Here is a 12,148-nt window from a genome sequence, read left to right as displayed (position 1 = left end):
GCATTAATCTTTCATGTTCTTATTTACACTTTTTTAATCTGGAGGAGCTTTTGACTTTTAAGAAGGAAACAAGTTAGAACAGAGCAGCACTGCAGAACAGCCCTTGGGGTGCCTACAAACCAGAACCGGTTTGGGAATCAGCAGGTCAAGGCCCACAGTCATCATCCACTGATCTGCAAAAAGGAAAAAGTCATTCTGCCAGATGTTACCTAGAGTTTTACCAGCAAGACCGCCCATGAATTTTAAGACACAGTCATTTTATGAAGACCAGACTGACCAGGCAATAGGCAGACCAAGAGAACAGTGCCCAAGCCAGGATGGTGAGACCATTCGGTATGTGCTCCTGATAAAGCCAACATGAGACAGACAGGAGCCTGAAGCAGCCATTCCTTCCAAACCACTGCAAGATTTTCTTAGCTACTTGACTTAGTTCAGTGGCCATGTTTGTTTTGCCTTAAAACTTCTCTGTTTCTGGACAGAACATGTCCCTACCGGGAGCCGTCTTGGGGCAGGAGAGGTTGGCAGCACATCAGCCCCTGCCTGGAACAAATCCTGCAAGATTACAGAGCTGAAGAAAGGAGACAGCAGAAAAAACCCCAATGGCAGGCATTACTGCTGGATGGATTAGGGTCAGGTACAAGCTGGACCTGGTCAAGGTTTGGCCAAGGAGAGCGCATCTTCAACCTGGACTGAACTAGGTACGTGTGGAGACAGATGTCAGCAGCACAGAAGAAACTGGAATTTATTGTGTGGAGCAAGGAGGAAGGGAGTCTTGGAGAGATGGGTCTGGTGGGAAAGAGTCCTCCCGGATGTGTAGCTGAGATTTGCCCCTTGTGCATTTTCTGCCCATCACAACTGGATTTAACAAATCATCTAGCACACAAGTTCATAGGGAAGAGCCTAAAGGAAGACTTTGAGCATGTACTAATAGTAGATGTAGAAACTGGACAGTAAGATTTCTCTAGCCAAAGTGTCTCCAGTAATGGCCAAGCAACACAATTCCAATTTTAGCCCCCAAATGCTCATGACAAAAATTAAGGAAGACCAATATACAGAGGACCCACAGCTGGAGATTTCAAAACTATTGTTATTTCCCGGAAAAGCCTAGAAATCTCTGGCTGCTCAGTAAATAATTTTCAATCATGAAAGATTTAAGCTTTTAAGTGGCACTGTGCCAGCATCAAGAAAGGTGGTGCACATCAAAAATATTGTTTTTATTTTTAACTGCACCTGTTGACCCTGACCTGGTGGCAGACGGAACACGTTAAATGTTTCATAATGCATAAATACCGTGCCACTCCACACAGGACGGACTCAGGACTTCCCATAGCATGATACACTGGAAGTCCACACTTTCTGCTATACCTACTGGCATCTAACAAGGCAACTAAAAGCTGACTTCAAAGCCACTGCTCCTTCCTGGAGGTCCCACAGCTTTTGTATCCTTTTGTCTTTAATTTCAACCAGCGCCATTCTCTATTTCATCTGCAGATAAAGATATCCTCCAGGTTCAGGTACATCCATGAATCTGCACATCTTACCAATGATCACAAGCTGATATGACCAATGAAGGACAAGAACAGTTGGTAGAAATAAGGTTGCAGTTAAATGCTTTTGCACCAAGTCACACCTTCCCCCTAACCTCTAGGGTGAGAAATGTGTGCATGCTCTAAATCTGGAGGGGTGTCAGATAGTGTTTACAGAGAGCAAGTGTGCTTAGATGCCTGGTTTAGGACTCTTCCACGGTCCTTTGAAGTATCCATACAAGATAGAGCAGCAAGAATTACTAGAAAATTGACACCCTCAAGCAAAGACAGACTTTTATTCTGAAAAAACTACTTCTATCCAATCTGCTGCTGTGTAATGTATATGCCAGAGGGACAAAATATGGTGTAAAAGAAGATCTCAGCAAGCTGAGATCCAGCTTACATATTTGGCCTGCTTAATCCAAGGATGAAAATAATTACACAAAGTCAGTCTAAGCAATCCCAGAAGGATTTGAACATATGAAATATAGTCATTGCAAGAAGCGGAAGAAAGGGAGAGCTACACCAGTTTCAGTTCCCTTTGGCTTTCTTAGACTCATGTGTGAATTTGGCCCAGAAAAACGTCTGGCATTGGGTATGGTGATCATTCATCCCTTCTATTTGCACAGGAATGTGGGAAGGGCTTAGAAAAAGCTCCTCTTCTCCCATCTGGGGGCCTGGGTGGGTGCCAGTTAAGTTCAATGATTCATAACCATTTCAAGAAGCTCCTCGCCACTCTATTTTCCAGGCATTTGTAAAGAAAGCAAATGTACATGTCACAGCAGCACATAGGTTGCTCTGTCAAGACAGAGGGCATCCTACCTTCCTCTGTCATGACAGCAACACCAGGAGAAGGGAAATAAAACCAGTTTATTGCCTTAGCACACATTCAGCAAGATTTTCAAGCCCCAGGAGCTGGGGAAAAGAGAGAGGAGACCTAAGACACAGGTGGAAGATCTTGATGTGATATGTGCTCAGAGAAGCAAGAAAATGCATCTTCTTGAGGGCACTAGGTGCCTCTCCTCCTGAACGTCTGCAGCAGTGACTGCAAGGCAGCATGAGGCAAGGCAATGAGAGACATGCTGCAAGAAGCAAGCTCCTACCTGGAAGCCGTGGGCAGGTCTCAGTCTCAGTCTCCTGGCTGACAGCTGTCCCCGCCGTGATGAATGAGGTGCTTTGGGTCATTCATGGGCCCAAGTCACAGGGTAGGGCAGATGGGGCGGCTTCGGCTCCAAACCCCGCCTTGCATCATGTGAGCCCTTCTCAGCTAGGTCTTCCCAAAGGCAACTCCCTTTGCCCGTGTTTCTGTAAGCCTTCATGAGCCTCTCTGTGTGTTGAGCGGCAAATTGCAGCGAGTCTGCCTTGCCTTTGAATGTTCTCCAAGACTTTGTTTGTTTTCTCTTCTGTTTCAAACATTCTTTGTGTCTTTCTGGCTCAGTTAATTAGCTACAATACTCAGCTTCTCCAGTTTTTAAGTGCTCCCCAAATAATAGCTGACCAGATGTAGAGACTTTAAAGCCTAGGCTGCAGCTATACTGAAAAATGAAGGTGCTACTCTGCCTGTGGCAGATTCATCCAGCTGAATGCATATAACAACATCAGAGACGATATGGTGTCTTGAGGTTAATGACCATTGTAGGGTTCATGCCTTGGTTTCTGCAGTGCCCTGCAGCCAAAACTACCACATCTTTGCTCCTAGTCCTGGCACAGATCACTGAATTAAGGCAATAATGAGGTAATTAACAACACCTTTGGTTGCAGGAGAGGTGGCTGTAACATCAAGGATGACACTGTAAACTCATGGGTTCCAAGAGAACGTCTTCAAGGGGTCCTCAGCAGCCAGAAAGGGTGGGAAGTCTGAGAAAGAGGCACCTGGGGAATGGGAAGAACTGCTCTGAGACTGCTCAGGAGGAGAGGTGAGGAGAAAGATCGAAAGGCTATACATAGCCAAGAAGATCAGTAAGAAATGTGGCCTCAGATATTTAGAGCAGTTCTATCAGATGGACCCTCAAACTGTATTTTGGAGGTTTGTCTGAGCTGGACTATTCTTATAACTCCATGATATTTCTTATCTTTACCTATCGCAAGGCAGTCTGTCCAGGGGTTAAAACTGCAGTTTTCAGCCATGTGGCAGGCTGTTGTAATCCATCTCTATTACATAACACAGCAAATATTTTGCTAAAGTTCAGTTAAATTTCAGGATTGATGGTGGTGAGGAGCATAATCTCTTCCATGAATTTTTCCGCCTTTGGAAATCAGGATAGTGACATGCAAATGGAAGTTTTTCTCTACTTGTTTAATCTAGTGGCCAAGCAAAGGCGCTATGCTCCCCCTCACACCAGTCATGTTCTGTTCTGCTTATCAAGGAAAAGGTTAATGTTCCTCCTCTCCCTGTTCACTCCTGCTGTGGCTCAGGACAGAGATCAGAGTGTAAAAGACAAGCATGGCACAGTTACAGAAAAGAATTGGAAACAGGGTGGGGAGGAGGTGAGTTACCCTTAGTCTGAATTAGGTGGAGCCCAACTATCCTTGTGTTGTTTTGCTACAGTCACTCTGGATTAAGAGAGGACCCAAAGGCAAAGGGAGGGAGACAAGAAAAGTTTTGTTATTTAGCTTCTCCCTGAGACTGTTTATAGGTTGCTTGACATAATTTCATGATCATTCATAGCAAAGCTTTCCTAGGCTATTTTCTTCCTCCTCCCTTTAATGCTACTGCTGCCTTTCTGGTGATGTGGGATCTGTGTGGCTGTCCAAGTCTCTTATGTTCTCCTGCTTCTTCTTATCTGTATAGTGACTGGAGTCCAACCGTGCTTCTCTCTTCCATCAGGTTGTTGACCCTTCTCTGTAACACGGAGAACAGCTGTTGAAGGCTCAGAAACTCTGACTGTTGGACCAGTTCACCAATTTCTTCATACTTCACCACAGCTTGAGATCCAGCTTCCTCACACTTTGCTGCTGAGACTCACCTTTTTCATCTTTTTCCATACCTTGTGTTTTAATCCTTTTTGTTTTCATAATCATTGCTTTAACCCCCATTTACTAAAGCTTTTTGTGGTCCAACTACCTCTTCCAGTTACACTAGTGTGAATCCGGAGTAAATCTGCTGGTGTAATTGGGATTCTAAGATATGAGATGACTACGTTCCATCAGCTAGAGCCAAAACCAATGTCACCATCGTCAGCATCTTTCTCGTTGTTGTTTCCAATATCAAAGGGAGACTGTAGTCTGGGAATGGTGATACTAATCATCAGACTTAGAGTGAAGTTGCATAATTTGCCTACTTCAACCTTCTCCAGATGCTTTTCAGCCATTAATTAAATATGGGAGCCCAATAAAGACAAGGGTAATCATTTTTAGGGTGAGGCATTAAGGCAACAGCAATGTTCTCAAAGGTACATATCAAGGGTCCAAGCTGGCTTTGTGGTGAAATCCCCCATTGATTTTATTAGGTCACAGTCAGTGACAGGAGTCAACAGAAGAGTCCTCATCTCTAGTGCCTGATCTACCAGAACATTGATCCCACTGTGAAAACGGGTGCCACAGAAGTGCTGAGTCTTTTTCATGGCACAGTCATACTGAATTTCGGGTTGGTGGAAGACCCCTTTCTTGTTGTTTCATTAAACAGTGGTAGAGGGAACTTGAATATGAATGTCTGTGACAAACCACCCCATATAGCACTGGCTTCACTGGGGGCTATCACATTTCCTCTTCTAGCCCATGGCAGCAGGCTTCCTGGTCCCTTGGGAGACTGGGGTGGATTTACCCCTTTCATACTGCTGCTGAATCCCAAAGGGATTTACTGATGTTGATCGCCAGTCCAAGATGAGCACTGCTTTGGTACTGCCAGACCTTGAAAACAAAAGTGTGGGGAACCTGATCTGTTCTGTATTCATCTGCATTCACAGCATCTCTCCTGAAAAATGTGTGATGCCACAGTATTTTAAAGCATTCTTCTTCATGCTGTGTGTCATGAACTTTAAAAAAATAGAGATCGAGTCTGGAAAACTTCCCAGATTATGCAGTCATCTGCCTTCTGTGCCCTAAGAAAAGGGTGAAGGTGACAGGGCTGCTTCCTCTTCTTTTCTTGGTACATAGGTGCGTGTTCTGCTCTCATGCTGGTCTAATCTGCTAGTCCATCCCAGCTGTGTGTTCCATTAGAAAAAGTTTGTATTGAGGTGAGATGGAAAGCCCTGTGGCCACGAAGGACAGATGAAGTAGTTTGTTTTCCTGCCTCTTACGTATTTTATGAATGCAGCATTAAATGCAGGTAAAAGAGTACATGCTACAATTTACAATTAATTTACCAGCATAAATTTACTAATATTTATCCCATAGTGATTTTAACAACTGGACAGATTTTTTTCAGCCTGTTCTGACAGAGGAATTCACACTGATAGAAATCTAATGGTGCAATTGTACTGAAGAAAACCCTGCAAGCCCAGCCAGGACTAATTACTCTAACCTCAAACCTGGCTGCTATCTGCATGGTGAAGCTCTGTGCAGGCACATGGGCTAGCAGGGTTAGTAGAGGAACAAACTAATGGACAAACAGAAATGAAAGGTTGCTCTTGTGCAACCTTTATGGCCCCAAAGACACTTTGACACAAAATAAAGACGTTACGCCAGTAAGTTTTGGTACATAGATACTACTATTTAGCAGTAGTATCCACTACTAGTAAGCACATAGGATGAAGCCTAGAAAAATCAGGATCTTGTAGGCATTTTCAAACTTATCCGTGTCTCATAACGGAATACAATTGTGCAGAAGACCAGCTCCATGTGCCTTTTATTTGACAGCAACACTGGCCTTAGGAGCTCTGCATGATCCTCTCTCCTGCACCTCCTCACTGCCCCATCATCCCCACAGGTGCACTCTAAGTCAGACTAGGGTGAAAATAACCTTCCTGCAATCTCACTGCCAACTGAAACACATGGGGATATCCTGCTGCTAAATAATGCAGCCTTGAGCATCCCACGTGTTCAGGTTATCCGTGGCGGCTGCGCTAGCAGATACCACGGGAAAGATGCTCTGGGGATGGGATTGTGATTGGGACAAGGGTGCACGGGACTGTGGTGCCAGGAAATACAAGGTCCCTCTGCATGAGACACCGGCAGTGGGTGACCGTGTGTGCTGCAAGCTCAGATCCGGGCTTATTTTGCAGCTGCTCCTCTGTACGGACAAGCCCAGCCTGGCTGTTTGTTAACTGTTTGTCTTGGCAGCGAGTCTCCGCATCAAACTGACGGTGTCATTTATCTCTGGCAGTGGCAGCCCTCACCAGAGCGAGTAGCAATAGCAGCAGCCCGGAGGCCCTCGCTGGCAGGGGCTCTCCCTGGCCTTCGCTGTGCATTCCTCCACCTCTCACACAGTAACAAGGGCCCTGAAAAAGAGGCTGTTGCAGCCAGAGTGCTTTGGACAGAAACAGACAGCACACAAAACCCTGGGCCAATGCATCACAAGTCCAAATTGCTCAGGGAGGAGTGCTCTACCAAAGCTGACTTGAGATCTCTATTAATTCTTCTTCTTCCTTGAAGTTTGAAATGCAGAAGTAAAGAAAAATCAACATTTTTCAGCTGGTTTTGATTTGCTCCTAGGGTATGTTCCTTCCTTGTATGAATCAGAAACTGTGGCAAACACAATGTGCTGTGCCTCTAACGGGTACATACCATCCTCATTTCTTGCAGTTAGATGGAGAACAGCAATACACTTTATTGCACAGTGGATGGACAAAGAAAGCCTTGTTGCCTGTGGGACTCTGTCACACTGATGTTTCTCTTCCCCTTGCTGCTCATATGTCACCAAAGGGCCTGTGTTCCCATTGGAAATAGAAGTGTGAAACTAATAACCAAAAATAAAAAACTGGAGTAAGGTAGAACAGAGAGGAGCCAGAGGCGTGCAACTTATTGAGCTTGCTTCATGGTGCTGGCAGGGAGCTCTCTGTCAGAGCCAGATGAATCAGATTCCCTTTCAGTCTGTGCTGGCACCACAGTTATTTTGGTGTCACCAGGGGTAGAACGAGCATGTATTTGGGAAGCGTTACTGGACAGACAGTGAGTGTTTGCTGAAACTGAAACAGCTTGTGTCGTTTTACAGTTACACTCACTGAAAGAAGTAAAAGGAGGGAAAATGAAATACACTGGCATGTCAGGTCAGAGCCTCTCCTGAGAGTCGGGGAGGGTGTTCCTCACCCGAGCTGTGAGTTTGTCTCCTACAGGTTTTGTTTATTTCTGTCCTGTAATGGGGCTGGAATGGACCTTGTTGCAGCTCGTAGACAAACTTCTCGAGAAAACATTTATAAGAAAAAATGCAGCTCAGCTAGCATTTTGGTTTAGATCCTCAAAAGTTGTGGGCCATGTTCAGCAGCTCGTAAAATGGAATGGACACCCAGCCATCGCTGTGCCTTTGGCATCACAGATAAGACCAGAGGAGAAGGCATATCAACTCGCTTTTAGTGTTTTCTGGATGTCACAGCTTGCAATGTCCTGGCCAGGGACTTTCACAGCTCTGGCTGATCTCAGTAACCCACTTGTGGGCTGTTCTCACACAGTGCAACGATGAAGCTGGCAGCTGAGAAGCAGCACCATTGCAGTTCAAGTGCCCATTCACCAAAGTCCTAAAATACACGTTTTGCTTTGACCCTGTGCTCCAGTCCTGTGGCAATCAGGAGGCCATACAAACTTGTCTTACTGAATGCCATTTTGGGGGGGGGGGGGATTTAGATCATGCCCCAAACAAGGTAAATAGATTTAGAAAACACATGTGCTAGAAAAAACTTTATCTTTTGGGATTTGGCCAATTGCCACAGTTTGCTGATGCAGACATTCTCTTCTCCTACTCATGTATTTGTTGTTCTAACTCAAAAATTATCCATTAAAAACATTGTCTCGGGGTTCATCAACAACTGCAAAATGCTCCCGGCATCCTCCAGATGTTAGATCTGAGTGCATGCTTGTGCTTGCCTGGCTAATAAAGAAAACTGGCAAATTTTTTTTTTATCTGTTTCTCACCTGTGTCATCATGACAGTCAGCTAAAGTGAGGGCAGATTAATATAGCCAGCAGAGACAGCAGCTTACAAAACAAGCCTATTTTTAACAAGCCTTCCTTCCATGCTGTGAAGGAAACAAGGGATTTAATATGCACTGCTTGATGTGGGATTCATGGTGTGGTTTTCCCCACCCTTGTTTGGATGAGCCAGCCTCATCACCATGCTAATATTCTTTCTCTCTTTCTCCTGTGCTTGGCAGGCTTTCTCAAACACATATCACATGCCCCAGGCAGCCAGCCAGCCTACCTGTCTGAGAAAAACAAAGCTGCTTTTCCCTGCCGCACCCTGACCTCTGAGGATGATAACCCGTTGTCAAGAAACATCAGCAATAACTGTTTGGAAAACAGATGCCTGTCAAGTTTCACATGCAACCGGCTTTCCCTGCCGCGTCCTTTCCCATCACAGACCCCACTGTCGATACCATCGCCTTGCTCCTGCTCTGCGCCTCCCAGACCAGGCACCGGGGTGCGGTCGGTGCCGTGGCGTGACATGGTGCAGAACATGCTCCCCTTGCATGTGACCCACCGCAGCATCCTTTCACACCACCAAAAAACTGGCACCGGAAAGATAACAAACCACGTTCGTGACGTAGGAGAATTTTGTTTCCTCAGCAAAAAAAAACAAAACCCAAATGTTTTGCTAGTCAGTGGGGAAAGCCTGGAGGGCGGCTACGTGGAGCGCTCTGTTCTTATTATGTTTTTATTTGTTTCTATTAGGTAACACCTAGAAGTCCCAACAATTTCTCTGATGTAGAGAATAGTAAGAGCCACATAACTCGTTTGTTTGCTAAATGAGTAAATCTGTGCAGGCAGACAAACATTAAGAAAATGATACTACTAAAAAAGTCACGTTTATAAAAGAAAATCATTCCTCCAAAACTTTCATCGAGTATATTTTGAGTAAATCAAGTTACTGTCTGGGTGTAGTCCTAAAATATTTGCTATAATTGCTTATACCAATTCAATTACTTAATCTAAACGCCAGGTAACGAGCAGAGGGTTGGACTGTATCTTCTCGCTGGGTGGAGAGAACTGACTTATTCTTTGAGTCGTCTCCTTGATTTCAACAAGGCAACTTAAGCAATAAGATGCTACTTCGTATGACTGGGAGTCTGACAAGCAATTTCTGACTTTCCATTGTTGTGGAAAATATAATCCTAAACTATTTACAAAAGAAAAGCAGAAATAATAAGGCATATTTGAAAAAAAAAACCTCTCCACTTTTAGGCTATAAAAATGTACACAGACTGTGTTTTGTAGATTATAACTTCTTCTACCAGTATAAATAGTGAAGAAATTTATTGCAGAACGTAGATAAACATAGATTTTGTATATTTTAGAGAAAAAAAGATACTGTACAAATTTCAGATTCTTGACATTTTTGTAGACACAACCTTAAGACTATTAGTTGCTTATTTTAAAAAAGGCTAATCTGTGCATAAGCTAAAGAACAGATTTGTAATTTATTGATACGCTTCTGCCAGCTAAGAACTGGTTTTCATTACTCTTTTGACTCATTCTTCCAGTCATCACTGTTCTGCTTCAGCAATATCTTATATTAAAAGGTGTATATTTTCCCCTTTAAAAAAGAGGTTATTGCTAATTTTGCAATGCTAAAATTGCTAATTTCCTTCTGCTCTGCAGTAGGGAAAGACAGGAAAAAAAGCCTTTCTTCCAGTGTGCTGTATTGTTCAGCCAACAGATTGAACACAGAGCATAGGACACGTTGAATTTGCAAATATACACTACACAGCACAGCTTTTAGCTATTGTATATGCCAGGTAGATTCTATCATGCACTGTATCCTGCTAGTCGCTTCCTAATCGCCATGAGAAATGAAGGGCAAGCATGTAAATTGAGGCATGCAACCCAAAACAGTTAATTTAGACACAACTGAATTTAATTTGTATACAAAGTCAAAGGCTTCCTTAAGCTTAGCTTCAACATAATGCAGGCACAGAAGAAAGTTTAGAGGAGGTAAGGACAGGCTTTTCTTAACTCTATTTTTCCTTATCTGATTCATGCAGCATCAGAGAAAGCCACACCCTAGAAGCTGCAGAGTTTGCCTCGGAGGTTGATACGCAGCTAGCAGAGCACAGAGAAGCAGAAGCAGAATACAGAAAAGTATAGAAAATGTAAGCCCACCACTGGCTGGAGATCCTGGCCAGTTAGGAAGAACTAGATGAAAGCAGTCACACATCTTGGTAGATTATGGTGGTACAGCAATAACAAGAGAGGAAAACTGTCTTTTCAGAGGATCCCAGTGCAGAATCAGTCCCAATCCAGAGGAGGAGACGGAGACTTTGTGATTCTGTGCTGCAGGAAAAGTGCAGCTAGACTGAAACTAAATGCTGACACACTCCTTAGCCTCTCGGTGAATATACATCCTTGGATGCCAACCAGATTATTCCGGGCTGCCCTGCATTGCATTATGCCTGACTGATCACTGCTTGCAGAGCTGGAGCTTCAGGTCATTGCAGAGAGAGAAAAGGAGTGATGTGGATGTTCCTAGCAGAGCCCAAAGACACTTAAAGAGATTGATGAAGGATACCCAGGCTGCCTGGCTGCCCGATTGGCTGCTGCACTCCCCAAGCTCCAGTTGAGAGGGCAAGCTGACACGGAGAGTGCAGCAGCCTCCCAGTGATGGAGAGAGCCAGGACAGCCCTAGGGGGAACAGGACCAAGAAGTGGCAAGGCAGGTTTTCTGCATGCTTCCCTGGGAGAACGCAGGGAGGCGTGCAAGAAAGGGGAGCAGACCCCGAGATCTTCCCTTCCCTGTGAGGCAGGGCATGATCCAAACCCCACTGAAGCCAGCAGAAGGGTTCCTGCTCATCTGCCACTGCTTAAAAATCACACACTTAAACCTAGTCAACCAACAAAGAAAGCAGCTTGAGACATGTCCTGGGCATGAACAATTTGTAGCCAGATACTTGCCACTATCAAGGATGAAAAAGAGCAAGATAAATTGTATGTAGATCTTCAGTATTTTACTTATGATAATGCTCAGATATTTACGCATTGCACATTAAACAAAGAAATCCCAAAGCCTTTAGTTAGTAATTTTTACAAAACATGGAAATTGTACTGCCTGCTCCACATACAACCAGCCTGGGGTCAAAACCAACTGCTGTGCAAGAACGCACACTAGGTCCAATCCAGTGCCCACCAAGATCAGTGGGTCAGGTTTCCGTGATCCTCATGGGAGCTGAGCAACTAGTGTGAGCCAGGAGGTGTGTGCTGCTGAAGGCAGGGAATTTGCCTGTACCATCACCCCTGTTTTCTGATCGTGACTGTTGCAGTGGTACTGGCAAGCAGCACAGGGTGGGAAGGGACTTCAAGGCTTCATGTTGGAGTTGGACAGTAACCAGTCACCCGGTGACTGGCATTTCATGGCAATAAAGGTAACACACATGATTCTGCTGCTTCTGGCACCCAGCTTAGTTTGTACTTAGCATTTGCTTCGTCTTAATGGCCATAACCCCCACGACACCAGTTAGCTGGGCCCAGCCAGGACTGTGGGCGTTTGGGTCCTCAAAGAGCTTAGAAGAGCTGACTCCCACCAGAAGTTGGGTCTGTGGAT

General features: G+C 44.7%; 1 protein-coding gene across 2 annotated transcripts in view; it reads right to left on the bottom strand.

Moving 5' to 3' along the window:
* Nucleotides 1-10,769, bottom strand: part of AHNAK2 (AHNAK nucleoprotein 2) — an 81,769-nt gene extending 71,000 nt beyond the window's left edge. The window contains exon 1 of one of the 2 annotated variants that reach the window (XM_086462658.1): nucleotides 10,715-10,769. In XM_086462658.1, coding sequence (XP_086318784.1) covers nucleotides 10,715-10,769 — 55 coding nt within the window. Of the gene's footprint in view, nucleotides 1-2,629; nucleotides 2,712-10,714 lie in introns of those variants that run through there. The other variant, XM_086462656.1, reaches the window with a different exon arrangement.
* Between the last annotated feature and the right edge of the window lie 1,379 nt (nucleotides 10,770-12,148).

The sequence above is a fragment of the Leptosomus discolor genome, chromosome 3 (assembly GCF_034619465.1).
Source record: "Leptosomus discolor isolate bLepDis1 chromosome 3, bLepDis1.hap2, whole genome shotgun sequence".
In the NCBI taxonomy this organism is placed as follows: Eukaryota; Metazoa; Chordata; class Aves; order Leptosomiformes; family Leptosomidae; genus Leptosomus; species Leptosomus discolor.
This window is presented reverse-complemented; position numbering and strand designations above follow the sequence as displayed.